Source organism: Gopherus flavomarginatus, chromosome 4 (assembly GCF_025201925.1).
Source record: "Gopherus flavomarginatus isolate rGopFla2 chromosome 4, rGopFla2.mat.asm, whole genome shotgun sequence".
NCBI lineage: Eukaryota > Metazoa > Chordata > Testudines > Testudinidae > Gopherus > Gopherus flavomarginatus.
Genome location: NC_066620.1, coordinates 90,187,763 through 90,212,704, shown reverse-complemented (window position 1 = coordinate 90,212,704; position 24,942 = coordinate 90,187,763). Strand labels below are relative to the sequence as shown.

General features: G+C 41.5%; 1 protein-coding gene across 5 annotated transcripts in view; it reads right to left on the bottom strand.

Moving 5' to 3' along the window:
* The window catches only part of RPS6KA2 (ribosomal protein S6 kinase A2), a 463,478-nt gene that overhangs the window by 7,881 nt on the left and 430,655 nt on the right, over nt 1-24,942 (bottom strand). For all 5 annotated transcript variants that reach the window (XM_050949056.1, XM_050949058.1, XM_050949059.1 and 2 more), the window contains 4 exons: nt 16,707-16,796; nt 12,786-12,944; nt 11,343-11,504; nt 1,203-1,279 (listed from right to left, as the gene is read on the bottom strand). In XM_050949056.1, coding sequence (XP_050805013.1) covers nt 1,203-1,279; nt 11,343-11,504; nt 12,786-12,944; nt 16,707-16,796 — 488 coding nt within the window. The remainder of the gene's footprint in view (nt 1-1,202; nt 1,280-11,342; nt 11,505-12,785; nt 12,945-16,706; nt 16,797-24,942) is intronic.

Sequence of the window (24,942 nt, the reverse complement as noted above, 5' to 3'; positions counted from 1 at the left end):
AAATATATGGTATTAGTTAAACAGAGACTGCTTTTTTCAGAGACCACAGTGAAGTAAGGGACTGTAAGACATTGCTTTAGTTCAGAGCAGAAACTGACTTGATTTGCAGTGCAGGCCAAACAGGCTTTGCACGTTATTCCTGAAGTGTCTAATATATCTAACACAGTTTCTGAACAATTCTAACCACCACTAAATAGCTAGTATTTGAAGTGCTGGCATCTTTTTTGTAATAGATGAGGCAAAAGATGTGAGTGACAGATGGACTCAGAGCATGTGTTTTCCATACAAATCTGAGGAAGGAATTCAAGTTCTTCTTCACCAGAAAGTATCTGGTCTATGTGTTTTAAAGGACATTGCAAAAATTCAACTAGTGATTAGATATGACAGATGGGCATGGACTCTACGCTGTGGCCAGCCAGCCATTCCTCTACTAGCGCCATAAGAAATTTGACATTTTTAGTTTGCAAGGAGTTTGACAATTTTTGTTTCTGGTTTGTGTTCTATAATTTCACACCGACTTTCAGATTCAAACCAACTCTTCTTCATTCTCAGCCTTCTCTACCCCTTTCAATTTACCATCATCCTCTTATGTTTGTCTCTAACCTTAGCCACCACATCTATACCTCCTTTTCCTTTCTAGTTCCCTCCATCCAGTTCCCCCAGCACTCACTCCTTTTGCTAGTTTGTCTCTTTCTACAGTCTTACTGCTAGTAGGAGAGCCTTCTCCTCCTTTGTAACTCTTGCCATCAGAAGCAACCTTCCTATTCTGTCTGCATCTTGGAGCCTCCATCTGTTTTTCAAATTGCACCTTAAAACACAACTTTTCTCCTTTTCATAGGTGCTCAGATGATGAGCACAGTACAGGAACCTGAATAGAACACACCTTAACCTTGAAATTAACGAAACTCCTCATATGAATAAGGTGAACAGGATCTGGCTCTTTAATAGACTATTTCTACATTATACACTTAAGCACTTCGGGAAATTTTATCCTAAGTGATGTAGGCATTTAGTAGCTTAAGTTTCACTGAGGATCTTTGGGACATAGGCTAAGTGCCTAAATCAGTTCTGAAAGTGCCAGGTTTTTTCTGTCTGCTGCAATTGCTTTAATCTCTCAAAATACATTGCATTTGTATTTATCCACGACTTGTTTATGTCTTTAATCAGTTTTGAAGTACCTGCACCAGAAATCTCGCACTTACCCTGCCAACATGGTGTACAACAGGATCCCTAAGCTCCAGATGTCACAGGCTGCGTCATAACCTTGTCGTTTCAGGACCTGCATAAGGAAATCAAAAGAGACAAGGTTAATTCATGCTCCTGAATTCTGAACTTTTGAATTTCAGAAAATGTGGATGTTATGGCAGTGATTTGTTAACATTTTGCAGAGTTTCCTCTAGTGTACAGGTGGAATAAGGAGTTGCCTAGGGCAGCAAAACAGTCAGTAATTGTTTGCCTGGGCAACTATCAGATGGAACGGGGGTACATTTACCATTTTGTTGAAGATAATAGAATCAGTTTAGCTGGTCCTAGACACACAACTCTAAAGAAGCCAAATAAGACGGACGTGCTGGGAAGGGGGAGTGGGGAAGGTGAATTTTAAAGGCAACGAATACAAGCAACTATTCACACACACGTAGGAAAATATGTAAATACTTTGGACAATGTAACAAGTTATAGTCATCCCATGACATGCAAAGTAATCACAGAAGAAAACAATAATGAGACTGACAGACACATTTCTAGATTTACTATTGCAGCAAATGTGAGCTTCTCTACAGAGCTTGGTTAAAATGATTCTGGACATTAGGAAACATTCTCATTTACACTAAAGACCTTATACACTGCTCTGTCAGAGTGAAGGGGGCTTACACCAGGTGTATAGTTACACACACCTGAGGGATCCCTTTAAGCTGCCAGAACAGTGTAAAAATGGCTGTGGTGTGAACTGGGTTCTAAAGGTTTGACTTTTGAAAAGCTCAGTAAACAAATTTATACGCAGTTATCAATCCTGTGTGCACAAATCAGGTATTTGTACACACAAATTGCCAGAATGACACATGACCAGTCATTTTCAGATCAATACCCAGTTTGCCCACCCACTCTCACTAGCTGTGTGCACATCATGCATTTGTACTTATGAACACTGGAAAATAAGGGCCTCAAAACTTCTGAAGTTACAGCAAAGCTCTTACTGCATATGGGAAGATAGTAAAGTAACTGAAGAATTTTTAGGGTCACGCAGCAATATTCATTTTACACCAATAACCCAGTAACTTATGTCTACCAAGTGGTGTGTGTAGAAGGGGAAAGGAAATACTTACTACTGCCTAGGCTCCTCTTGTGGAACATGATGCATGGGCATTACATTGTATTACACCATGTCATAATACTTATGTGACCTAACACAAAAGTCAGAATCATGACCTGCTGGAGTTTTGGAGCATAGGTACTGGAACTAGAGGTGCGGGGGCTGCTGCTGTAGCCCCTGGCTTAAAGTGTTTTCCATGATATACAGGATATACAGTCTGGTTCAGTGCCTCTCAGCACCCCTGCTATAAAAAATTGTTCCAGCACCACTGTTTTGGAGAGAGTTGATTTTGTTTGGTTGGTTTGGTCTCATTCTTGTAAAATTCTTGATACACTTGTCTCAGCCTTTAGTATCAGGATTTTCCATAACAAAGGTCTAGAGATCATTAAGGGCCAGATTCTGCCACCTTTACTTACACTCAGTAGTCAATAGGGCTACACCAGAGGAATGGTGGTATATAATCTGATTCTCTGTTTCGTATGTGTAAAATAATGTATGGCTCGTCTAGGCTTTGCTTTGTAATAGGGAATTGTTACTGGAGTGGTGGGGGTGGGGTGTTTTTTTTATTTTTTTCGGCTCTGTCTATAGTGTTTTTCATTTTGGCTTTTTAAAAATGTACTATGTATAATTGGTGTTATTTTTTTTAACGAATAAATATTCCTCAAAAGCAAGAAGCAGCAGCTATGTGCTAGCTTACAAAGAAAATTTCATACAGCAAGGTTAATTTAAAGTGCAATTATACCTTGAAAAGTGACTAGACAAAAATGTCACTGTGGGGTTCTAACTTTCAAAGGCTATGTCCACATTAGAAAGAGAGGTCAAGGTTAGATCAGGGTTAGCTAACTCCAGTTTAAATGAGACTTTGTCTTCAGTGCAGACACAGGTTGACAGTTTTTACTTTATGCTCCCTGAAGGTTCATTCTGACCAGCTAATGCATTTTTAAAGGTGTAAAGCCCTTTCTGCTACAGCGTATAACATATCTGTTAAAATGTGTTAGCTAAAGCATTTTTAAACTTTATCTGTTTTTCTATTCTAAGACTCCTGGGTTGGAAGTAACAAAGAATGTTGCAGATTCAGCAAGCTCAGATTTGAGGGGGAAGAGAAAGCACTTTGTCTTTGTCTGGGCTAGGATAAAGATTGTGTTTAGGTCAGGTTTATTCAACTCCTCCCCCACCCCCAGTGTAGATGAAGAGTAACACTCTACCTCCTAAACTAGAGCTAAAGAAGTTACCCTGCATCTACACTAAGAAAAGTGGTCAAGTTTAGATTGGGCTTAATGAGCATATGGTAATATAACCCACACACCTCCTGAGTGTGGTGTTCTGTCCCATCTAGTGTCACTGAGACCACTTAGAGAGAGATGAATGAGTCTTTTCTACAGTGTTAGCTAACAGCCATAAGGCTTTTGCCTCATGCTGTAGAGGCTCATGCACGAAGCTCCAGAGGTCCCAGATTCGATCCCGTCCACCGACGACCAGGGTCTGTCAGCATCACATTAACAAAGCCAAACTTGACCATTTTCCCTTGTGTAGACAAGTCCTAAAGTGCTCTGAAGAGATCTGCCCAACTGACTTAATACTGGTGCAGAACCAGAGTGGGAGCTATGTTCAGTCCTTTGGGCCACATGGACAGCTAGCACAACACAAGGGGCCTGATTCAGATGTCATCTGCAGTGGTGTAAACCAGGAGTAACGCCATTCGAGTGGAGTTACAATGGTGTAAATCTCTCAGGGTGGGGGAAGAATAGGGGATTCCTCATGTTCTGAGAAGGGCCTTACAGCATTCTTACCCTCAGGAGGGAAAGAATAACTAGCTTTTGTATTTGCTTCCCTATTGCTTTAAAAGTGAGTCAGTGTTCTGCTTACATTTTGAGATTGCAGTTGTTATAGAAGATCAGTTTTTCCCATGTGATGGGATCACTAGATACAGTGACCTCCCTAGAAAACACTACGAAAGGAAGGAACATTCTGCAATTGGTTTTTTTTTTCTGTCCTGGAGCCCTAGCACCGATTAGTGATGGGTTGTGGTGGATTTTCGAACACTGATAATTTTAAAATCAAGATTGAATGTTTTTCTAAAAGATCTGCTCTAGGAATTTTTTGTTGTTGTTGGAGGGGAGTGGTGTTCCCTGGTCTGTGTTCGACAAGAAGTAAGTTTGGATGATAGTAATAGTCCCTTCTGTCCTTGGAATCTATGAAAAAAGTGGCTTCAGAAAATCCTGCCTAGGTAAACTTTAGCGAATACCAATGACAAGGCAAAACAATCTCTCCATCTGACGATGTGCTGAGTATGCATGTGCTACCTTGGAAAAATTACCTTACACAAGACAGTCATGACTTGGGGGCAAATAGAGTAGACAAAAAATTCTAAAAAGTTTAAAAGTATAGTATATCTTTGTTCAGTATTGACTGTGCTGGCTGGCTATTGCATAATGACAATTTTAACATCTAGTAAAATAAGAACAGGTATTGGGGTGTGTTTTAGCTTCCAAAATAACTTTAATAGTTCGTGTCACTGATTTTTACAGCTGCATGAAATAAAATGGAGCAGTTCCAAAGTACCTCAAATAATATATCCACTTTGGAGGCCAAAGACCTGGTATTTAGGCAGAAAATCTGCACACTTTTTGGTGCAAAATCTACCCTTGTGCAAGCTTATGCTGTAGGGAATCTGGAAAAAGTAGATGTGCAATTACTCAGAAAAGACTGCCAAAAATTCCCTATTGTTGCTGCCACTGGTGGTAACAATGGTGGGAGGGCTAGTCAGAGCTACTAGGCACCACTGATGTTTTAAGCATCATGTCCAGGTCTACAGTAACACAGTGATTTAAGTGCCAGCAGCCACCAGCACCTTGTCTATGCTCCAGCTCCCACTGGTGAAACTCAACAGATGGTAGCAGGGTGGGACATTTTTGGCAAAAAGGCCTAGCACAGACCATGCCTATGTTTGTACAGTGACTAGCACAATGGGGCTTCTGGGCACAACTATAACAAATAACAATAAGCATCTGCACTAAAATCAGATACATTCTCATTTACACTAAAGACCTTATATGCTGCTCTGTCAGAGTGAAGGGGGCTTACACCAGGTGTATAGAATCCTGTGGCACCTTATAGACTAACAGACGTCTGTTAGTCTATAAGGTGCCACAGGATTCTTTGCTGCTTTTACAGATCCAGACTAACACGGCTACCCCTCTGATACTTGACACAGGTGTATAGTTACACACACTTAAGGGATCCCTTTAAGCTGCCAGAACAGTGTAAAAATGGCTGTGGTGTGAACTAGGTTCTAAAGGTTTGACTTTTGAAAAGGTCAGTAAACAAATTTATACGCAGTTGCCAGTCCTGTGTGCACAGATCAGGTATTTGTATCTTTTTCACAACTTCCCTAAAAGTCTTCTTGTTAAAAGGGCTTTACAAGAGAAAGTGTGTTATCCTGTCCTCACAGAAGTCAGAGAACCTGTCATGTATATAAGAGCTGAGATCTCCTAAGGGACAGAATGTGGTTTCCAATGTACATATATATGGTTCTTAGGTCATTTGTAGTGATGGGCAAACTTCAGATGGCTCCACTGATTTCTAACAATCTCCCAGATGTGTATCCAAAATCATCTAACTTTTAGATTTTATATTACGGGGCTGAAATATTGTGACAATAGGCTCTCTCTGGTACTTTAGCATTTCTGTTTCTGGTTGTAGTGGGAACTAGGAAGCATACAAGAATGGAAAAAAAAATCTTACGTTTTTGCATGCCAAAATTCTGTCCAGAGTTTGGCTGAATTTTGAAGAATGAAGGCTCCTTATTTTACCCCAAATGATCCTCTTTTACTCTGTTATGTAATGCACGGTGCTGTGGTTTGTTTATTCCTGACCGAACCATGCTATTTTTTCTTTACAGAAAGCACTGCTCCCACCAGGTGGCATGCTGGTTCTTCCTCTTAGGCATCTTTTACCATCTATGATATTTTATCCTGCAATAGCCCGGTTAGCATCTAATACTAAAAATTAAATGCTTTCCAAAATAAAGATTTATATATGCAAACCTGCCATTACACCTCTGCTATCCTTCTCTTGTATCGATCTCCTTCCTAACTTCCTATTTAATTTCACATACATATGGGAGGAAATGGTTGTAGTGGGGGTTGACCTGAGCCAGGGTATGTCTACACTACGGGATTATTCTGATTTTACATAAATCGGTTTTGTAAAACAGATTGTATAAAGTCGAGTGCACGCGGCCACACTAAGCATATTAATTCGGTGGTGTGCGTCCATGTACCGAGGTTAGCGTCGATTTCTGGAGCGTTGCACTGTGGGTAGCTATCCCGTAGCTATCCCATAGTTCCCGCAGTCTCTCCCGCCCATTGGAATTCTGGGTTGAGATCCCAGTGCATGATGGTGCAAAAACAGTGTCGCGGGTGATTCTGGCTAAATGTCGTCCCTCAATCCTTCCTCTGTGAAAGCAACAGCAGACAATCATTTCGTGCCCTTTTCCCCTGGATTGCCCTGGCAGACGCCATAGCATGGCAACCATGGAGCCTGTTTTGCCTTTTGTCACTGTCACCATATGTTTATTGGATGCTGCTGACAGAGGCGGTACTGCAGTGCTACACAGCAGCATTCATTTGCCTTTGCAAGGTAGCAGAGACGGTTACCATCCCTATTGCACCATCTGCCATTGTAAATTGGTGATGAGATGCCGGTTATCAATCATTTTGTACTATCTGCTGCTGTCATGGGTGCTCCTGGCTGGCCTCGCTGAGGCTGGCCGGGGGCACATGGACAAAAATGGGAATGACTCCCCGGATCATTCTCTCCTTTATGTTTTGTCTAAAACTAGAGTCAGTCCTGCCTAGAATATGGGGCAAGTCTACTAGAGAGCCAGAGAGCACAGCCGCTCCGGGTCAGAGCCACAGAGATCCTGCAGAAATGATGAGCTGCATGCCATTCTAGGGGGTGCCCCTGCAACAACCTCACCTGTTGCTTCCCTCTGCTCACACCCCTCCTGGGCTACTGTGGCAGTGTCTCCCTATTTATGTGATGAAGTAATAAAGAATGCAGGAATAAGAAACACTGACTTTCTGGCGAGATAAAATGAGGGGGAGGCAGCCTCCAGCTGCTATGATAGTCCAGGGAGTACAGAATCTTTTCTTTAGACACAAAAGGAGGGCAGGGGGGCTGATGGAGCTCAGGCTCCAGCTGCTATGATGAGGATGGTTACCCAGCATTTTGTACCGTCTGCCAGGAATGACAGGGAGTCATTCCCATTTTTATCCAGGTGCCCCCGGCCGACCTCACCGAGGCCAGCCAGGAGCACTCACGGGCTGATGACGATTTTCCATCATTTTGTACCATTTGCCACCAGGAAGGGGAGGGGAATGGATGCTGCTGTTCAGTGCTGCAGCACCGCGTCTACCAGCAGCATGCAGCAGACATACGGTGACATTGAAAAATGGCAAGAAACTATTTTTTTCCCTTTTCTTTCACGGGGGCAGGGCGGGTAAATTGATGAGATATACCCTGAACCACCCTGGACAATGTTTTTGACCCCTCAGGCATTGGGAGCTCAGCCAAGAATGCAAATGCTTTTCGGGGACTGTGGGATAGCTGGAGTCCTCAGTCCCCCCTCCCTCCCTTCATGAGAGTCCATTTGATTCTTTGGCTTTCTGTTATGCTTGTCACGCAGCACTGTGCTGAGTCCCTGCTGTGGCCTCTGTCTATCATAGCCTGGAGATTTTTTCAAATGCTTTGTCATTTTGTCTTCACGAACGGAGCTCTGATAAAACAGATTTGTCTCCCCATACAGTGATCAGATCCAGTATCTCCTGTATGGTCCATGCTGGAGCTCTTTTTGGATTTGGGACTGCATCGCCACCCGTGCTGATCAGAGCTCCAAGCTGGGCAAACAGGAATGAAATTCAAAAGTTTGCAGGGCTTTTCCTGTCTACCTGGCCAGAGCATCCGAGTTCAGATTGCTTTCCAGAGCGGTCACAATGGTGCACTGTGGGATACCGCCTGGAGGCCAATACCGTCGATTTGCGGCTACACTAACCCTTATCCGACATGGCAATACTGATTTCAGCGCTACTCCCCTCGTTGGGGAGGAGTACAGAAACCAGTTTAAAGAGCCCTTTATATCGATATAAAGGGCCTCGCTGTGTGGACGGGTGCCGGGTTAAATAGGTTTAACACTGCTAAATTCCGTTTAAATGCATAGTGTAGACCAGGCCCCAGTAAAAGACAAATCTGAGCTGAAGAGCAACATTATGTCACAGGAGCAGCACTTAAGGCTTTCATGCGAACTGTCAGTGATGGCAATGTTGTTTCCTGCATTAGTAGGACTTATCTGGCTCATTGAGAATGGTTAGGAGTATGATTTCTGGTCTGAATTCAGCTCACTAAAGTCTAATCTGACGATGTGTTGATCTGGCAGTGTTTCCGATTATGGACAGTGTACAAAAGATATTCCATAATGAAAAGACAAATCAGATACTGTAGGCATGTGACATCTTTCAGAAAATGACAATATTTAGTATCTCTCATGTGGGCAATTTTCATCTTAAAAATTAAATTGTCATGGTACCACAGTACATTTTTCATTTATTCTGATATATTTTAAAGAGCTATTTCCACGATGGATAACCAGACCAACAGCAACAAAATAACCGACCAAAAATGTAACTTGACAATGGAAGAATTAATAAAATATCTGCATTTTTATATGTTAATCATGGCTGTGGCATGTGTGTCATGGAACATGACTGTGTGTCTAACACAATGAGCCACATCATCTGAAGATGAGATGCCGTCAATTAAACAAAAGTCATTTTTGAAGAATTTGGGGTATATGATCCAAATTCTAAAAAACTTCCCAAAAGTATTGTCTATAGGAAGATAAGACAATCACTTACTTCATAGTTATTGGCAGATAACAAGTTGCTACTTTTTTGGGCAGGAGGATAAGGAAATTAGGAGGCAAAGGAGGTTGAGGATTGCATACTGTCCAAGGGAAAAATGGTATTTGATAGTGGAATGATACATAATTTTGTGATATGTAATAACTGTGTACTCTGTTATTGGGTAGTAACCAGCAGAGGTAGATAAACAATTAGAGTTGTATATTCAGGGACTTGCTTAAGCTAGTAAAACCTGACTGGAACAAATAACTAACAATCATCCAGGAGATAAACTTGTTGATACTTCATAGAAAGACAGATGAGAGTTTCCAGAGCTGAACCATAGTGGGCAGCCTAAATAGTCCAAACAGGTAAGGAACCAAAGCCATTGACATGGTTACCACAAGATTAGGGGCAATAAAGAAGAAAAACACTAGCTTGGGTTAGTGTTAACCTGGATCCAGCTTCTGTTACCTTGTTCAAGTCACTTGGCCTTTCTCTGCCTCAGTTCCCTGTCTGTAAGTGCTGAGGATAATAGCACTTCTTACACTCACAGGGGTGTTGTAAGGACATCAGACATTAAAAACTGGGAGGTGCTCAGATACTACAGTGATGGGGGCATTTAAGTATCACAGATAGAAAGAAGAGAAAACACAGAGGGCCAGATTCTGATACCCTTCCCCACACTAAACAGTATGTTACTCTATGAGTAGTCCCATTGACTTCAGTGGGACTGCTCATGGGGTGATACTATCCATCATGAATAATGGTATCAGAACCTGTCCCAGATGGGAAATGAATCCAGAGATGTGATGCCAAGAAGAATTTCAGACATGCTGCCACACAAGGAGTAAGAGGAGGATGGGCTAAGCTTAGGTGAGGAGAGCTCACTAAACCTGGAACGCCTTTTTCCTCTTCACTATAAGCACACAGATTCTATCTGGCTGGATTACTATTTGAGGAGTTCCAGGTCAGAGATGTTTTGCAGGCTGTTTCTTTTGTTTTAAGCTCCTGAAATCGTAAAATCAATGAAGCCAAAACTCTCATTGACTTCAGTGGGGCCAGGATTTCATTCCAAGAATTTTTCTCTCTTGATTCTTAATTAATCTTGGTTTCAATATAATCATTTTGAGATTAACTTTGTTTGGATGAGGTACATTGAAGGGGAAACAACCTTCTGACTCTATAGGTGAAGCAACTGGGGAAAAAGAGATACCTAGCCTGTAGTAATCAGCCAAAGTGACACCTAAGTAACAGTTGCCAACTGTCACATGGTAAATAAGCACCCTGACTTTCACAATAAGACAAAAATCAAGCTAATCCTATTTCAAAACAAGGCCAAAACAACAGGGCTGGCTCCAGGCACCAGCTAAGGAAGCAGGTGCCTGGGGCAGCCAATTCAAAGGGGCGGCACGTCCGGGGTCTTCGGCGGCAATTCAGTGGCGGGTCCCTCAGTCCCTTCTCTTCCTCTTTGAGCTGCCACTGAAGTGCAACAGAAGAGGAAGAGAGGGAGTGAAGGACCCGCCACTGAACTGCCGCTGAAGAATGCAGCTGAGCGATTGAGCTGCCACTGATTGTCCCCTTCCCCCTCCCCCTTTTTTTTTGGGCCACTTGGGGAGGCAGAAAACCTGGAGCCGGCCCTGCAAAACAAGCCAATCCCGAAGAACTTTAACACACTATGTGACTAGATCCCCCTGGCATGCAGTCTGGGACTGTGGTGGCCCCACTGTGCACCCCGACTCTTCCCCCTGCCCCTTGCCCTTGCTTGCCAGGAGCTGATCAAAAAAAAAAAAAAGCTACAAGCCAAAAACTAGCCAACAAGCAACTCACAAGCCAATTAAGCCAAAACCAAACCTAATTTCTGTTTGTTTTCTTTTCCATGGTTTTGGCATGTCTGCTAAGTAAGTCTCAACCAGACATGGCTACAGTTAGTAGGGGCATGGGGAAAGCTAACCACCCACAAGGAATGATAGGACTAGGGATGGCTGGTAACAGGGCACATGAAACTTGTCTCTGTTCTAACTCCTGCTTTGTTCCTTTTTTAAAGGTAGCGAGAGAAAGGAAGGACAGGGATAGAGACATGCTTTTTGTTATAAAATTCTGCATCCACAGTTTATGAAACACAGTCCTACCTCAGGGGCTACGAAGTTGGCTGTGTAGCAAGGTGTCATGAGCAGTCCATTCTCTGCTCTCAGCTGTTTGGCAAATCCGAAGTCACAGATCCTGATGGAATCTGGGTTTCCTGACTCATCCATGTAGAGAATGTTACTAGGCTTCAGATCTCGATGCACAACCTTAATGGGAAACAAATAAAAAATAAATAACATGGGCATGATTACATAGCTTGCAGGCTTGGTTACCATCATTATACATTTTTCCTGATGGTGAAGTGTGTGTGTATGGGGGCAAAACAGTTCCTGCCTTGAAAGAGTGGGCCTTTGAAGAATGTCACTCTTTTTTTTTCTTTTAAATGAGTGAATTGATGGCATGGATACAGAATTGCATTTCTGTTAAAATCAGAAATAAAAATACAAATTGCATCCTCTGCTGATATATAAGAGGGAGGCAGATGTTCCAGTGGAAAGGCATCTCTTTTGTGGGTTAGCAGAAGGGATTACCATACAAATAAAATACATCCCTCTAAAAGTATAGGAAGCTCTTTGAATCTGAAAGTTTTAATCCTTCAGTTAAAAAAGAGAGAAGACTGCCAAAGGCAGAAAGCGTGGACTCATTTGAGTGTGAGGCTCTTTCTCTGGCTGCTCTTACCATGAGTGGCTCTCAACTGAAGGGAGACATTTTCATTTCCCTTCAATTCCCTTCCTAAAAATCCTTTGTGCAGTGTGTATTTCACTAGAAGTGGCTGAATTTCAGTGGTGGGCAAATAGATGATATAAACTGTATCAGCCATGCAAAACTCATGAAAATGTATCAGCCTTGGTACAAAATGAACTCATCCTGCTGATGATGATGATAATGGAAAACGTACTTTAGATGCCCATCCAAAATGTTGCATGCCGCCGGCAAGTGGGAAAGGAGAGTACTTCAAATTGCTATCTGTAGGGGGCTTGAATTTCAAAAGTTGTGCTATTAATCAGCTGTCAAAACCCTTCCTTATCAGATGTTCAAATCAGCATATAAGCTTAAAAAACGGGAATTTGTTTATGCACCTATATGTGATGTGAATGTCCGAGGGCTAGGATTTTGATATTTTATTGAAGAGCTCATATTTGCCCACATGGTGCTTGGATACTACAATGATGATTGTGATATGAATAAATAATGCCCACATAGATTTGAAAATGAGAATCTTTGGCATTGCATAAATAAGGTATTTGGCCTGGAGAATGGCACGAGTGGCTTTAATCCCATTTCACAAACTGGACAAATCATTTTTAAATGTAATTATTAAATATTAAACAATTTAACCCTTTCCAAATTTCTTTGCACCTTTGAATGTTCATTTTGTGCAACCCCCCTATTTAATATTTATTTCCTGAGATGCAACATCAAAGCTACTTTTCTAAGGGTCAGCTTTTATTAAGGTTGACATGGAGAACAGAGGTAATCATACTTACTCCTTGGGAATGCAGATAGTCCACCGTCTTGGTAATGGTGCAAAGGACAGCACTAGCCTCTCGTTCTGAGAAACACTTCTGTCGAAGGATTCGGTCTAATAGCTCTCCTCCTCGCATTAACTCCATCACCAGGTACACATACTTCCCATCATCATACACCTAGAAGAGCAGAGGAAGCAATCATACATCACCGTTCCATTAGTCTAGCAAGTAATGATCACTCTGCGATATCTTGCCATGTTATTGCAAGATACTGCAAGAAGAAAACAGAGCTAATATAGGAGAAGTGAATTTTATACTCCTTGTATTTAACAACAACATACAAGTGAACTGTTTACAAAAAGGGTTAATTACAGTAACTCCTCACTTAACATCGTCCTGGTTAATGTTATTACATCACTGATCTATTAGAGAATATACTCATTTAAAGTTGCGCAGTGTTCACTTATAACATTGTCTGGCCACCGCCTGCTAGTATAGTACTTTGTCCACTACTTGCGGGATTCTCTGGACAAGCAGCCCATTGCAGCTAGCGGGTGGGGACTTGGAACCAGGGTGGACCAGCAGCCTCCCTAACAGCTCCCCTCCTCCTCCCCTGCATCTTCCACCCACCCGCAGGCCCCACAGATGCGCGCTTCCCCACGCTCCTTGCCCACAACAATCATCTGTTTTGCAGTGTTCAGGAGGCTCTGGGAGGGAGATGGGAGGAGCAAGGACATGATGTGCAGCCTCCTCACTCCTTCCCCTAGTGCCGCCTCCTCCCTCCCTGGGTCTCCCACCCACCGTGATCAGTTGTTTTGCAGTGCGCAGAAGGTTCTGGGGGGAGGAGCAAGGACACGGTGTGCTCGGGATGGGAGGATGGAGCAGGGTGGGAAGAGGTAGGGTAGGGGTGAAGCAGGGACAGGGCCTTGGAGGAAAGGGTGGAGTGGGGGCAGGCCTGGGGCAGAGCTGGGTGTTGAGAACCCCCTGGCACTTTGGGAAGAACAGCAAGAGGAGCAGCTGGACAATCCATCTTTCACCCTCTGACTCCACCACCTGAACCAAGCTTCATAATCATCATTGCTGAGTTTAAAACTTATACTGTATATGTATATAATGTCTTTTGTCTGGGAAAAAAATTCCCCTGGAACCTAAGCCCCCCACATTTACATTAATTCTTATGGGAAGACTGGATTCGCTTAACATTGTTTCACTTAAGTTGCATTTTTCAAGAACATAAATACAACGTTAAGTGAGGAGTTACTGTACTTTCTTCTCATCTCTGAAGCAACTATTCATCGAACCTTGAGCTGCACAGAAACCCAGTTTTCATAATTTGCTATCAAGTCTGCAAAATATTAACAAACCAAGCTGCAGAAGCAGCACCTCCAAATGCAGCCTGAAATCTCTTCTGGCATTAGCCCAAACTTCCTCACAATTATTTGCTCTCTTCCATTTCTACAGAGTAGCACTTGCCATTTTAAATATCAATGTTTCCCTTTGTCTCAGAAGCAGCCAAACAAATTACATTATGATTAGTCGGTACTTACTTTCCGCAATATCATATAACATGTGCTTTGCTATTCGGGTGAATAAGTTGTTTGCATCAGCTTTTTGTCCAAACTGGAATATGGTGATTTTAATTTCATACCCCTTTGCTACACTGGACAGTTATATGGACAATGAGAATATCCAGCATTATAATAATCAACGCTAAACCATTTTGGAGGAGAAACAAAGCTTCATGCTGCCAGTTTTAAGGCAATCTCTGACTATTAGGGATTAGGATGAGACCTTAATGGGGACCACATATGCTGAGGGGTTTCTTGAACTTTCCTCTAAAACATCTGGTGCTGGCCACTGTTGGAGACAGGATACTGGACCAAATGAAGATAAGTCTGATCCAGTATGGTAATTCCTGTGTGCCTGTGTGTACAGACTATGGATAATGTCTCTGTGTTTCTGTCTATTGAAACAAACACACACACACACAACACACACCACTACACTCTAAGTGCTGGCAATGGTAGACTATTGTCCAAATGAATTGACTAGAAATTATAATGTGAGTATTAAATACAGATATGTCTGTAGGCCTGGCTTGATATACATAACTTGCCTCATTTCTTAGTGGACATCATTGGGAAGGCAAATGGAAGGTTAAATTGTAAACATGGGCTTAACAAACAGTATGCTGGAGTCAAAATGTCTGTGCTGGCGAAGATTAGCAGGAACATCTGGACGCTAGGGACATGCTGGAATGTAAAGATCAGTTTCTACATGGACAGAGCATACTGTACAGGGATTGGTTCCTGAAAATTTACCAAGCCTACCATGAAGCATATGGTACAATGTATGGTTATGAATACATGTGTTATTAAAAATGTATAAAAGGTAAAGTTTTGCTGTGTAACTTTGGATGTGTGGTACACCCTACACGCACCCCCCTACGCTTGAGTCTGATCAACTCAGCATAGCTTTGATGTATACCAAATAAAGGAACCTGAATGATGAGACTGGAGTCGAACTGAGTTCTTGGGGAACGAATGGAAGAGGTATCAGGAAAACTGCAACAATATCTACACACATTCTCCTAACATTCAGTTGGATACCCACCTGCAAAGTGCCAGCATTCTAGAAGCATTAACATTCTGTGCTTGGATAGAATTCTACTGTATTGTATTCTATTTAGGTTCTTATACCATGCTCATCACTGTAATCCCCTAGAATCTTGCGTTAGATCATTCCCAATTCCTGCAGCTCTTGGATAGATACGCACTAGGCTGTGCCTGTGTCCCTTAACGTTCCCCAATTCTTGGAATGGGAGAAGAAGTGGGGAAATAGAAAATGTCATATTTGATTTTTTGAAGTTTTGGAAGTCCAGATGATCACTTTTCTACAGCTTTCCATCTTCCACTGGAATCAAGGGCTCTCTGCTTTGTAAATACAATACTCCAGGAGCTCCAACACAAATGAGCTCACAGAGGTGTGTTTTCTTTAAGGGAGTGAACAGATCAGTAGTCTCCCACCCAAGAGCACACCACAACCCAGAAGCAGGCTTCCTCTTTTTCCTTTAATCCCATTTATGAGACAGCTAGCACTGTTAGGCCTCATCTATACTAGGGGATTTTAGCAAGAACGTTTTCCAATAGGGCTGCCAGCAGATGGATTCCTAGTGTTGACAAGACTCCGGCAGCTTACAGCCATTTCTACACCATGTTGACTAAAGCTGCTCAGAGAAAGGAGATAAAAACACTATAAGTCATTTCAGCTCTAGGGCTTTGGCGGGTGCTCCCTCTGGTGTAACTGAGGTGGGGCGTTAGCACTGATGAGAAGTCTTTGCTGAAGTTCGGTAGCATAGAGAAGACCTTAGAGATGTTGTCTTTCACATTAAATGTTAAAATAAGCTCTCTTCTTCTTGTCTTTTCTGGTTGCTCACATGTCAGTTAAAGGCTTCCTGGCACTCAAGAAAAAACAGGGGAAGCCCTGCTGGCCTAGTTAACAATCCTCCTCTCAATAAAACAAGTACCTGAGGCTGTATGCCAACAGTTACTGACCAGGAAATAGCCATTCCAGTTATCTACAGAACCCTCGTTATTAGTGTTCGACAATCTACTTCAAAAAGAAGATTGAAAGATTTTGGTTATGAAAAGTCTTTTAAAATCAAATTAATTTCTATTCTATCCAGCCTTATGGGTCATTTCAAATATGCCTTTAGCTAAAGTTGACCAAACAGTATTTGTTGAATGCATGGTGTGATAATCTTGCCATTTTTGTGTCCAGTAATTTTTCAACTAAATTTTTTTCTGGGATTCAAATGGCTCTCACTTTAAAATTAAAATGACTGGACATTAAAACAGGAGAGTTTCTCAGTAACAGAGTAGGTAAGCTTGATATTAAAAGGAGAATGGTTTAAAGCTGAAGTCCTCATAGACTACTCACATCTTTCAGAGTAATGATGTTTGGATGCTGCCCATATCTCAAGAGAATCTCAATTTCTTCAGAGGGGTCTCGTTTGCTCTTATCAATTATCTAGAATAAAGGAAATACAGACCAGTAAGATACAGGCTGACAGCACCCATCACCAAGCACAACATCTAATTTAAATGTATTAACATTTAATATTCTTCTGGTAATCATTGTTCTAGGACAGGACAGACAAAGTGCTGTGATACCAAGGACCATAATGGCAATCTGCCAGAAAGCAGACGGCGCAACACCCAGCCTCCCTTTTTATGCCTGTAACTTTGTGACCACAACTGTGATTACAAAGGGTGTAATTTGAACATTAGCTTCTTGAATAGTGTCATAAAAAATAAATGCAGGCAGCCATAACACTGGCTTGTATTTGCATCCTCCTCGGCAGATAAATAGGAATTGCTTGTCAGATATATTTTTTCATTGCTAATTGACCTAGAAAGACATTCACAGGCATAAAGGAGCTATAGCAGACTTAAGCTGCAACTCGTTGTATTCATTATTCTCTGTGGGCCACACTAGGCCAAACTGTGGTCACCTCCATTCTAGGAAGAAAACATCAACTGTTTGGTACATCATCATTTTCTGTATTCAACCCATACATACATCTATTGCACTGTACAGGGGCATAAACAGTTTGACTAAATTCTAGTCTGTGGACAGCAGGCCTAAGGAAAACATTACACCTGCTGCTTCAAAGCCACCCCTGCAAATAGAGCCTGCTGCTAGGATGTCATTTATTTCTCATCGACATTTCTACCTGCTACAATTGGGATGTCAGTCAAAAAGGCTTGGTCACTTGCCCAGCTGAGTGCATTGCTTTCACTGCTGATTGTTAAATGGTTCTTCATTTCTTATATGTAAATGATAAATGAAAGTAATTACAAAACAACTAGAGGAAATTAGCCTTACCCTGGAGTCTCAGTTGTAACTCCAGAACTAAAGTCGTAAGATCCATTCCACTATATAAGCCCAATTTTCCAAAAAATTTCTGGCCAGGAGAAATTCCAGCCAAAAGATGAGACACTTGCCCCTCCCTCTGGGAAGTTCTGGGGGCACTACTAGATAAAATTTTCGATAATAGGGCTCTGAAAAAATAAATGTGACATTTTCACAAACTTGTAACTCAATAACTTTAGGCTCTTAAGGCTTCAGACTTCAGATACGTGTAGTTCTCTATGAGAACTAGCACAATGGTATAGATTTAACACAATTTCATCCACAACTAAAAACTCTTAAAAGCACTGACTTTCTTAACATTGATACTTATTAGTGCACATCAGTTGTGGCACACATTTGCATTTACTGTGGAGATCAGCAGTTGCGGGTACACATTTGAGGACAGATCAGTGATTTGATTACATGTCAACAATTGGTTCACACATTTTAAGTATATATCAACTGTCGGAGTGTGGGCCAGCAGTTCTGCACATGTGAGTAAATGCTGAGAAAAAGAAATTCCAAAAACAGGTGGAAGGAAAAAATCCTACTAGCAACTTCTCCTTAGAATAGTGTTATTCATCTAGCTTAGGGGAACCTTGACAATGCTCAGAAAGACCATGGATATTTTCACTGAATGAATTTACACATAGGACCCCTGAGTCTTAAAATGTCCCAATCAATCAGTAACTGTTTTATATAAAAAAGTATCCAAGGGCAGGTCCTCAGCTAGTGTAAGTCAATCTAGTTCCTTTGCAGTCAGTGGAGCTACACTAATTTACACCAGCTAAGGATCTGGTCCCCTGGAATGTAGTCAGTAGAATGAGAGATGCCTTAACACGTTCTTAATTTGTTTTCATTACACACATTTCTATGAAAGAAAACTTCACGCAGTGCATACGTTATAAAGCACCTCGGATTAAACCAGAAATACAAAAAATATATAGTGTCTATCAAAATTCTATTTATCTTATTTCAAGAGAAGAGAGAACACAAATACACTTTAAAAATCTCAGTCACTGATCAAATACTCAGACAACTAATACTCAGCTATGAGCTACTCTGCAAACCATTTAATAATGAATAAGTATTATTCATGATGCTTTTGATCTGCAAAGTGCTCTACACACACAATTAATCCTCATAATATTTATCGCCCACAGTTGTTATCTCACAAATGGAGGTAGATGGGTTAAATAAATGACTTGTCCAAGGCCACAAAACACACCATCAGAGCTGGGAACAGAACTCCTCTATTCCTGACTCCCAGGCCCATGGGCAGTCCACTAGGATATGCTAGAACAGATTGTCACTGTGATGATCCCTCTTTTCAACACTGTCACAGTGATTTGCGGCTGAACTGTGACTGATAAATAACAAGGGAGACAGCTGCATCACAAGTGGCAGAAATCTTTCTCCAATTCAGACTGACTGCAGCATATGGAATTTTTATAGTCTTATGCTGCAGTGGCCACAGGGGCAAAGTTGTCATTTTGCCTGCCTAAATTCCTCCTCCACTTTCTTTTTCGCTTCTGCTACAAAATTGTTGTGATGTACTGGTAAACAGCAGCCAGGTTCCAGCCCAGAGGTGGAGGCATTTCAGCAAAGGATAAAGTGATTCACAATATGGCTGGAAGAAAAGTTGAATACTCACAAACAGATCTTCAAAAAAGCTCTGAGTTTTGGGTGCTGAGTTCTTTTGAAAATCTAGCCATAGGTGTCATCACTGGTGGGTGCAGAGAACAAATCTTACCTTGTTCAAGTACCCGCTTGAAATACCAAAATGAGGCACTGCTCACAGTAGATTATACAGATATTCCAAATACAATCAAGCAAGATTCTGATGAGCTACCCAGGTTTAGTGGTGGGTAGATGCCCTAGAGGGCATGGCTCTCCCTTGGTGAGGCTCAGATGCCATTTGAAGTAGATTGTGCATATCCTTCTAATATGATTGACATTCTCCTTTCTTGTGTGCTTTGATCAGCCGTGAAACAGTTTACAAGCTAGAAACTGGCTTCCGTCATTACACTGGGGTCAATGCTTTTTCCTCTTTCTCACGCTTCAGAGTTTAAACCAATCTCTAATTATTAGACATTATGATAAGAACTATTGTCTCCCCCCTGCCTACGTAGAGGGTCTAACACTTCTCTGAATCATCCTGTGCTGGCCACTGCTGGAGCCAGCATACTGGAGCAGACCGGCCATAGTTCTGACTCTGAGCCAGTGTGCAATTCCTGTGTTTCTATCTTCCATGTTAACACCCCATTTATTTGAGAGGGGGAACCTCTCACTTTGCAAAGCTATTGTTTCAGGCTATGTGCTCCAAACAAGGAGTGCTGCATTGGCTACACTGGTTCCATAAGGGCTAGGGATTTCTTTCCTAAAAAGAAAGCTTAAATTCTGGGAAGATGAAGAGCACTACGTATTACTACTATTATTATGTAGTTAAGTAGTTTGATTTCCAGTAGATTTCCAGACTATTGAGCTTTGAATAAATCTGTTGACGCTTCAAATAGGCAGCCAAACTTCTGAATGATGATTGGCACCCAAGTCAATCTGCAAACCTTCTGAGGGCTTGTCTGTACGAGGGGTTTAGTCTGCAGCATGCAGCATGCAAGCTGCACTAATAGTGTAAACATGGGATAGCATGCCCTCTTTCAGTGCCAATCATTGTGTACACATAGTCGCAGCTTGCAGCATATTAAGGGCATGCCATTCTTGAAGGGTATCCCATAGGCCTTTCTTCGCTGCTGAGTATGCATTCTGGGATTTTTCTCCCTGCATGTTGTGGCATGCAAAGAGGAAGCCAGACAAATTCCAGTTAGAGGACACCAAGCAGATGATAGCGGAGGGCTGATTCCTCCAGAAAAGTTAATTAACTTTGAAAGAAGAGTCCCGAGTTCATGATATATGTGGTGTTTGTGTCATGTACATAAGTGTTTTCAAACCAGATTAATTTGACGTAATGCAGTTTAACTCCCCCATCCAGTGTAGACATGTCCTTAGACTTTCCCTCTGCTAACATAGACCAACCCTCACCCTGATCATTTTGCATTTCCTTTGAGACCATATTTCTTGCACAATATGTCTGATCTTTCTCCATCCTCCCCATATGAGGCCCCATAAGCCCTTTTCACTCTTTGTGTGCAAGGGATGAACTTTTTTCTCTAAGCCTTAATTGTGACTTTCACTCAAGTAAACACACACAAACACACACAGGCATGAGCACACACACTAGTGTTAAAGTAAGAGACTTCTATTGTCTGTTTCCAGTGCTGAGGTTTGGAATAATGCAAAAATGTGCCTCTATTGATATTTTTCTCCGTGTTTTTGTGGTGAACAACACTAACCCAGAAAGCTATCACAAGGTATCAGTAGTTCAGCTGAGAACATACTAAAAGCTCTGTGGCGCTTTTGCAAATCAGAGCTAAAAAAAGCAGAAGGGTTAACTATTGTACTTTAGAAATTTAAGAAAGTGAGCCATACAGCCATTCTAAACAGATTTTTCTCCATGTGCCAAACACCCAGGGGTTGCTGAAAAGCTCATCTATCTTAATGCTGAATGAAGCATTTCCTGAGCAGAGTGGGTTCAGTGCAGATTGGTATATGGTGTTTCTTACTCTTTGACTAATACAACCGTCATGTATTTTACTGACTAGCGAAGACAGGAATATTTCCTTCCAGGAGGAATTTAGGGCATAAACCTCATGACATTTTAAAACAGAGGAGGCCCCAACTAAAAAATAATACTGAACCCTTTTACCTTATCTAGGTTAGGAAGCAAGGGTAAGTATGAAACAAACATTACCTCAATCCTAATTAACAATGTGCCCCAGTCTTACAAGTCTTCTGCATGTAGAACATGCATGGGCTTGTTAGTCCGTACCTGTCAGATAGGAATTCTACGCATGGAGGGCTTGCAAGATCAGAACTATAAATTCTAGAGAAAAAAAAATGGTAGCCAGTTCTGCCACTCTTACTTCTTGAGACAGATCTAACGAAACGTTTCTGGAGGTGGCACTGTGATTTAACCCCAGCTGTGCCACTGCCATGGCAAGACTCTTTCAAATGCAGACATTCAATGGGAAACTAGCACTTGCACAGAGATGTACCAGATTCCGAGGGAGCACTACAGGTGTATTATATAGCACTGAAATGGTTAAACGTTAGAGCTTGGAAGGAGGGACCATAAATACCTCCCTTTGATTAGTATCAGGGGAAAGATGCCAGCTGTGCAGAGAAAGCATAGGGAAGGAGAATATTCACATTGTCACTGCTTAAAGCTGCTTTATCTTGTATAATGTGCTTTGAAGTATTCTTAAGAAGCCTGTTGGGGTGGATGGGTTAATCACATTTAACAGAGTTGTACGTCACTCTACCATATTATATGATTTATAAGTGCTTTAAATGGGGGAATAAAAAAGAAAATGAATTCCATGGGTTTGAACACACTATTTATACCTCACATCTATGGCACATTTCATATTCACGTCACCCTGATCAAATGGTTCCTTTAACTATAGATAGGATAAACATCACTTTTGAAGAAAAGAGGCGTAAGAGCATGTGCAGAGATTTTAAACTGGCTGGTTCATCTGTAATATTAAATTCAAAGAGAAGTGACACAAAGATAGAACTTTGCTGCTGGTTTCCATTTCAATCATCTTTCTTTCAAAAATAAGTCCTATTTATGTCAAGCATTTGTTTCAGTTTGGTTTCTTTTGATTTCAAGTTACTCAGGCTGGATGAAAATCACTTCAGAAGGGCTAACGTTTAAAAGGACATGGTATAATTTTACATTTAAGATGTCTCAGAGAACTAGTCCAAGTCTAATGGTTTCTGGGGGGACAATTTGCTCTGCTGTTAGGTTTGATCAGTTTCAGGGGTTCACCCACCTCATGATTAAACCTTTCAGAAAAATAGTGGAATGAATATTTTTAAAAACAGATTTAATTAGCAGTAAAAACAAATGCTCATCAGAACAATCTGTGTGGGGGAGTGTAAAGCTTCCACAACTTGCTGACTCAGTGTTTACAACTTTAGCCTGCAATGATAGTCCTAAGACTTAGCACTGGTTTGGTGCTTTCTCTTGTTCAAGCAATGTACAAACATAAACTAATTCAGCCACAGAGCCTCGCCTTGTGCAGTAGGAAAGGACGTTTTATAGAGAGACCCCTTAGAGGCTGGGAGGTTCAGTGGAGAGGGCTCTGGAATGGGAGTCAGGAGACCCGGGCTCCACTGTCTGTTCCACCATGGTCTTACTCTGTGACCACATTACCTCTCTTAGGTTCAGTTTCCCCATCTGTAGAATAGGGATAATAATACTTACCCTCCTTTATAAAGCTCTATGGATGCTATGTAAGAGCCAACTGTTTTTGATACAAGGAGAAAATTCTTAAAGTAGCATAGAATCCAAACACATGAAACAAAATACTTCCTGGTCTCAAAGAAAAAATAGAACTGCTAAAGACCAAATTCCATCCAAAATATTCAGGTACTTGGCAGGTCAGCTGGGAAAAGAGAGAGATGATCCTATTAAATTGTAGGAAAACTACTATCTGTTATTTCCTCTCTCAAAAAGGGTCCAGTTTACATTGAAAATTTTATCCTCTCCACACTGCACACTGTTAGCCAATATCATCTATGATCCAGGATGCTTTGCATTTATGCTAAATTGTGTAACTGGATTCCCAGAAAGCTTTGTACCCATGCTAAGCTTTATTGTGGAAATCAACTAATAATTAAACTGTTCTAACATTTATTCTTTGTATGTGAAAAATCGGTCAGAAATAATATGCATATTCTGTTAAGGAGTTTTATATATGCATTGTGTGTTGGGCACCATTAGTACAAAATAGTTAATGTCTCTATAGTCTAATGCAATTTCTACTCTTCAGTCTAGTAACCCTTGGAATGTTACTGTGTATGTTTGGTGCAGAAAGTCTTTGAGCCTTGAAAAACAAGTATGAAACTAGATAAGGCAACAAGAGTAAGGTGCATTTTCTGTCGTAAACAAGTGCACTATAAACATAAGTCAAATGAAGTTCGTACTTTTGGGCAGACACAGATAAAAGATGTAAGATGAGATTGCTGCAAGCCTGTTTCCTGAGTTGGTAAAGTATGAACCTCTCTGTGCTGATTTCTCTATGTTTAATAAACTGATTGAGCTGAATTATCTGACACCTTCTTAATCAATAACCAAAACAGAACCCTAACGCCATCAAATGAAGTCATGGGCAACACACATATATTCATACACTCCTCCAGTGGTCTACTAACGCTAAATGGGGCCTGGATCCAATACATCCAAAGAGTCACCAGCAAACCAAAGGGCTCACTGAAACTAATAAACCTCCCCCTTACAAAACTGCTCATGGCATTCCTGTTTCCCTGCCCTGCCAATACTGTGTCCTACTCCCAAGTGCTCATGGTGAACTCCAGTTTGGATCCAAGTGCTCCCGTAAGTCCTTGGATCCAAACTATATTGTCCACAGATCCCTTTTCCACTCAGGTCCATTGATCCTGCCTCAATTTACTTTTGCCTTCTCAGAGGACAGCCTTCATTTCCAAGCCTGTAGAAACTGGCAGAAATCTGTGTGTGTACTCAGATTAAAAATTAGGAGAATGAGAATGAGTGAATTTTTGCAGCTGTTTTCTTGTGAGTAGAACACAAATCTCCCAAAATGAGGACAGCATGTAAATTATACTGTATATGTTACCACATGAAATTGTGGTAAAATTGTTCATTATGGCCCCAATTCAGCATGAACCTTATAGGTCCTGATTCAGCAAGGTGATTATGTAGGGCCGGCCCACAACATTTTGGCACCTGAGGTGGGGAGCTCAAATGATGCCCCCATGCCTCCTTGCTTGGGCCAAAACTTTGAAAGGTCTCAGTTCTGCCTTCTTCCTGTTCTACTCTCTCATGGTACTGCTCTGCTACCTACTCCAATAAAGGAAAACTAACAACTTAAAATGCCTTGTTCAAAAATTTTAAGTAACACTTAACTTTCAAACGCCTGAACGGCAAATGTGACTTTTCTTGTCTGCATAGTAAACACTTGCATGTTTATCTGTTTGAATAACCAAAGTGGTGCATTCCGTGCTTTCCTGGTTGCAAAGATCTGAACTGCTTCCTGAAGGTCCACAGTCTGGGCCAGCTCATGCTCTGCTGAGATGGTTGTAAGGCCAACCAGCCTTTCCCGTGTCATTGTGGAGCATAGATGTGTTTTTATTAACTTCAACTTGAAGAAGCTGCATT